At 37.1% G+C, this 6,200-nt stretch overlaps 1 protein-coding gene across 4 annotated transcripts in view; it reads left to right on the top strand.

Moving 5' to 3' along the window:
* SGCG (sarcoglycan gamma) overlaps nt 1-4,126 on the top strand; it is a 104,159-nt gene extending 100,033 nt beyond the window's left edge. For all 4 annotated transcript variants that reach the window (XM_053933961.1, XM_053933970.1, XM_053933966.1 and 1 more), the window contains one exon: nt 566-4,126. In XM_053933961.1, the coding sequence (XP_053789936.1) occupies nt 566-739 (174 nt within the window). In that variant the 3' untranslated portion in view covers nt 740-4,126. The remainder of the gene's footprint in view (nt 1-565) is intronic.
* Nucleotides 4,127-6,200: the final 2,074 nt, after the last annotated feature.

Genomic DNA, 6,200 nt, shown 5'->3' on the forward strand with positions numbered 1-6,200 from the left:
GGATCTTCATGTCTCTCCTCTCAACTCACTTCAACAGACCCATGTTTTTCTTATTTTAGGGGCCCCAGAGCTGATGCAGCACTGCAGGTGGGGTCTCACCAGAGCAGAGCAGAAAGGCAGAATCTCCTCCTTGTCCCTGCCCATGCTGCTCCTGTTGCAGCCTGGGATGTGATTGATTTTCTGAGCTGTGAGCATGCATTGCTGGCTCATCCATAGGTTTTCATTTGTCAATACCCCCACATCTTTCTCCTCAGGGCTTCTCTCAATCCATTCATCACTCTGCTTGTATTCGTTTTGGGGATTGCCCCAACACAGGTGCAGGACATTGCACTTGGCCTTGTTGAACTTCACAAGTTCTCTGCTAAGAAGAGGGTGGGCACCAGCTTATTCCTGTCCTGTGTTTATGTCTGCCAAGAGCCTAGGGCTCAGAGAAACTTTGTGTGTGACAAGTCCTTTGTAAAAGGCCTTTCTTAAGCCTCTGCCTAGCCAAATTCAACTTGTCTCATGGTACGTTATTGCTTTACTATCTCTAAGAACCCCATTTGTCCTGCTTTTTCCCACACAGCTTTTGCTCGATGCTGAAACTGTGCGACTGCCCAAGCTGCCTGAAGGTGCGAGGGGCGGATCCGGGATTTCTCAGGGGCTCTATGAAATCTGTGTGTGTCCAGATGGAAAGCTCTACTTGTCAGTGGCCGGTGTGGGCTCCACTTGCCAAGAATACAGCCGAGTCTGCCAGTGAAGCACCCAAAAGGCCACACACCCCTTTGGGCAGCTGAGATTTGTATTACTCCTAAAGAGCATTACTGAAAGCATATTTTTCAGCATTTTAAAAACAAAGTACTTACAATTTAGGAAACAAATCTGCATCTACAGTTCTGGAATACAGGGTGTAAGGGGAAGAAGAGCACAAATGACATTTCCACTTCAGAAGAATGACTTGAATCAAATTACATGTTTTGTCAGTAACACTTGGAAAACAGCCTTACAGAGAGCATAAAAAATAAAACAAATACGTTTCCTTGCTGAACTGTTATTCAGTCAGATGATTATGTCAGTGTTCATATTTCTGAGATCCATGGGTTTTTCCTCTCACTACATGTAAACACTTACTGTATTAGTGGGTGAAATTAAATTGAGGGAACTACTTGAATTATTTGTAAGACAAAGCATTATTTGGAGAATTCAGAAAGTGCCAGCAAATGGTCTATGCAATTTTGTTCTTGCAATAACACAAGATCGAAAAATGTATTTGTATGAGTTCTGTGTAAAAGATGTTGATTTGCTAATAGCTTCCTATTTTAATTTGGCAACATATATGCTGATTTGCTTCTTACTGAGATTCATATAAAAGTAACTAATGCAAAAAGCTCCAGAAGTCACAAAGGCCTCTCTGTGTCTCAAATCCATTCACTATACAACAAAGTATGTTAGCATATTTTATAATAACAATTGTTTGTTCTACTGCCTGTACCATCATATTCATTTAAATCCTTTTTTATTTTAGGACATGCTAATTCAACAAGGCAATCTGTTGTGCCAGCTGGACTAGAAAAAAAAAAAAAAAAAACATGTCTTCAGATTGTCTGACACAAGGAACTATTTAGGCAGTGGGAAAATATCCTTTTTTTGCAGCCCACAGATTTCAATTAAGAGGAATATTTCATTCCCATCTGTACCTGTTTACTGGTATTTCTGATCCTGTCAGAGTGGGACTCCATCACAAACAGAGAGAGTAAAAGTTACTATTTTTTACATTAAGACTTTGGATACAAAATAAATGCTCACCAGAGCTGACAAACCATTTATTGTCCTTGTAAAGAAACACAACTGCAGACCTGTTCTCCTGTACAGTGTTTCATTGAACACAAATAAATTGTTTGCACACCTCTGGGTAGCAAGATTTGTATTTAATAGTCTGTTGTTTAAATCTCATGAGTTTTTAATTCCTTTGATGCTGTTTTGTATGTACATTATGATCTTATTATCCAGGAAGGATATCACATCATATAGTGCCTTGGTGTCTATTTACAGAAGGATTTTTAGTAAACCATGAATATCTTTGGGAAAAAAAATAAACATCATCCTTAAAACACAAGAATCAGGACAAAATAACTACTAACTTTTTAAAAACTTGCTACGTCAGCTCTGCTGAAAAAAGGGAAGAAAACCAACACTCAGATGAGGTCCCCAGGTACACACAAAAACCTGAGCTGAGAAAGAGTCCCCCATTAACATTTTCCACTATTATGATGGTAAAGCCCAGGGCAGTTCCTGCTTCAAGGGCTGCCTTTGCAATTTCTCTGAGAGTCCGATGTACAGGACTGAAACTGCCTTTCAGCCCTCGGCAATTATTGCAAACTCCAAGAGCTTCAGCAGCACAAGTAGGAAACACTTAAGGTGAGCTTAGGCAAGTGAAGCAATGGTTCACATGTTGGTGCTCCAACTGCTGTTATACTGCCTAAAGGAGAAGTAGGAAGCCACACATATTCCATATCTGAAATTGCCTTTTCTTGGGCTTAGCCTCATTTACTTACTCCTGTCTTCAGGAGCGAGTCCAAGGCTGTCGGCCATAAGGAGAGAAATGTTTATCTCCACAACTGTATATCTTGACAATATCTGTCTCTAAGGCTAAGCCCTCAGCTGAGGCACACTTTAACAGAAACCTGTCTTTTGTATTCCTTAAAGTCAATGTAGGTGGTTCCAGCTCCATGCACAAGCTTTTACAAACAAAAATACAAGCAGACTTCATTGGATAGAAAGTTTGAGTACTAAAATAAAGGTCAGCAAATACCCTTGCATGTGCCAGATACCTAAAAACTGCTGCTACAAGTAACTTGGAGAACTGTAATGTCACCAATCTCATACAGGTGTAGTATTAACAGCAAAACTGGGATTTGAGTCCTTAGAAATTTCAGCCATTGTTCTGACATCAAGGAACATATGCCCATTTCCGTGGAGTATCAAACAAATAATTCACTAATCCAACCCCTAAATGTTAGCCAGATACTGCAAAATAGTTAAAATTTTGTTCTGCTGGCAATAGAAGCACAGCACTTTAAGTTATACATTTTAAGTTTTGTTTTGGAGGCACATTTTCAAATGTGATTTGCCAATTAATTCACAGCAAGGGATTGAACTGAGGCTTTCCAGGCAAGAATAACCTGACCCCTAAAGAGCTAGGAAAATCAGGGTGCAGTCCCTTGGCTGGTAACACTATTAAGTAGGATGGCACTTCATTTAGATACTGCAATAACTATCACCTTTCTTGTGGAAATCTTCTGGACTTGCTTCAGTTCACAGGTGGATTCTGAGTAGTATCAAAACCTAAAGAGGTCTGCTGTACCCTCAGCACTGCCACCCGAATCACCAACACGATCCTTTTCATTGCTTAAATTTGATTCTTCTTTTCATTATGCTACAACACTGACATCAGAGGTATTGTTCCAGTATAGAAGTTGTGCGCACATTTTAAAGCATGACTGGTGACATCTTGTCAGTGACTATTTTTTCTCTTTTAGGTGTGGTTAGTAGAGAAACAAAATTTATTCTAACATTACCAGAGTATAATCAGCTGATGCTACAGTCTGAATTGCTGTTAATCTCAACACAGTTCATACATCACTAAATAGTCACTTCTGGTATCTCTATGTGGATGTCTATACCCCCCTCTTTAATACTTCAAATTACTGTTTCTACTTGAGTCAAACTTCAGTAGTTACAGAGTAACAGAAAATTATGGCACAGGGAAGTGAGAGTATGCAGTTCTCTAGTTTATTTCCAAAAGCATTATCCAAATGGAGAAGAGAAAAAAATCACTACCAGCATAGTGAACTGATTTGTTTGCATATTTACTCCCTCAAAAAGAATTATTTACAGCTATTCTTGCAACTGGTTGCAATTGTTACACAGTGGAAAAATTATAGAAAAACTTCACTGGTGACTGTGCAAACACGAGCTCTTTTTTTTTCCATTTCACAGTCCTTTAGTATTTGCAGTTGCCTATCTTTACATAGCTTTATGCAAAAGGAAATTGCAAGAATTGGAAACTGAGTTCTTGAATAAACTTTATACATTTTGAACAGTCTGCTTCTGCTTCTGTATTCAAATAAAACATAGCTTAAATGAATGTTTTCATTTGTAAAACAAAATTGTTTTTCCAAGACAAAGAATGTGAAATGTACTTTATTTAAAAATACGAACACAATTCTTGGTCCCAGCTAAAAATGTACTTAGCAGAATTTAGAGAATGCTTTACAATTAGGTTTCATTGGACATCTAGAATTCCTTTGTCTTAATCAATAGTAGGTGAAAGTAAACAAAGAAATTACAGCAGTGCTACTGAATTAATCATCCAGAAAACAAACCAAAGAAAAGATAAACAGTTTTGATTAAAAATTCATTGACAAAACCCTTCATGTGACAAAAAAATGTGTGTTTTCTTCAAATGAAAACATTTACTTTGGCTGCCAGGTTTAGTTATTTTTGAACTATTAGTTCTGTCTTTATTCCCCAAGACCAATCCAGTCTTTCTCAGAGAGTTTAGATCCAGCAACAGAAAATCTCAAAGGTGGTACTACGCTCTTCTACTTCAATTGGAGAAATTACAATAGATTTAATTACAGCCTTGTTTAAAGCAACCCAAGTATACCAGTACCTGAATGCAATCCTTATAGTAAATTTTAAATCCTATTTCACAAATCATTACAGTAACTTTACTGATAATGATTCAAGTACAAATATTGCAAAACTGCATTTTTTACACAATAAACCATTTATTCTTCTTCTGGTAGTCAGCTACACAAAAATCAATGTCCTTAAAAAAAAAAAAAAAAAAAAAAAAAAAAACACAACAAAACCAAAACAGAACAAAATCACAAACAAACAAAATGTATTTTTCTTATCACTAATTCCTGAGGCAAGTGTCCTATGCTTTTTAGAATAGCTGTGTAACACATCATTGTTTGAGAGGACAGCTTTTAAAGCACAAGATAGTAAGAAACCTATCAAGGCTTCTTATCAAGGTATTCCAACTGCAGTTCCTTAGATTTAAGCTGCCCTATATATAGTTGAATCAGCTTCCCATACGACTGACTTTTTGTTAAACTCCTCAGCTGCAATTTTGAGAGACAAGAACTGAAGCTGCTTCTCCTAGACAAACTGCTGGTACCTGTGGAAGATAGACCTGAATGAAAAGATACTTTCTCCCAAGAGAACTCATTTAATGTGCAGAATTACTTGTTAAATGTATTTTTGTGGAACCTATATGCTAACAGAGGGTCTTCTTACAGACCCTTACTACAGAATCATCACATCCTAACTGTTCTAAACCTCCACACCTGACCTAGACACATTGCCCAGTCTCCCAGCTGAGCCAAAAGGAAGAATCAGTTAAGCATTTTATTTATTTGTTTTAATTTTTAATCAGGAATTAAATGGCACTTACAAAATCATGTTCTGTCAGAATATGGTTTCCCAGTCTCACAAAGCCTCTTTATTTAGGCTAGCTGTTACAGTGAGTTAAGCAAGTAAGAAACTAAGAGACTTCCAGCTGAGACACCTCTCTTGCCTGTCCCTCTGCAGCCATATATAAATTTCATTGTTAGTTTCAGTTCAGGAATAACAGGATTAATTAGTGTTTCTGTATCGTTCACGTTTTCTTTCTCAACTTGGCTCAGTGTTTAAAATTGCTTCAGATCTTTAGCTTCCAAAGAACTGGGACTGTTTTCTTTCTCAGTGTCAGCACTCAACAGAATATACAAAATAAAAATTATAACATAATAATTTAGTGGTTCTACACAGCCATTTTAACACTTCATAATAATAATACTGGTTCAGCAACATAAGTTGCTTATAAAACACAGTTATAATTATACACTTAGAAGATTTTCTTCCTCAGGAGCTCACGTAAAAACAGGAAAGTGTTCATGGTGCTCCTGTTAAACTTTTGCATGCTTTCATGAGACCTTATGTTTTAGCTCCATTTAAAATGAAAAGCATGAGAACTGTTTCCTTTACAAGTACTTTGCTTACCCTGAATACTATTCATCTGACTAAATGCACAAAGCAAGAACCACAAAGGAATCTATTTTAAAAACATGGGGAATTAACTAAACTGATTTATTTCGTGGCACACCAGGATTTGTGTTTTACTTACATGCTATTTATTGCAAAAAATCAGCAAAATGTACAATTTGTTTGAG

Source organism: Vidua chalybeata, chromosome 2 (genome assembly GCF_026979565.1).
Source record: "Vidua chalybeata isolate OUT-0048 chromosome 2, bVidCha1 merged haplotype, whole genome shotgun sequence".
NCBI classification, from domain to species: domain Eukaryota; kingdom Metazoa; phylum Chordata; class Aves; order Passeriformes; family Viduidae; genus Vidua; species Vidua chalybeata.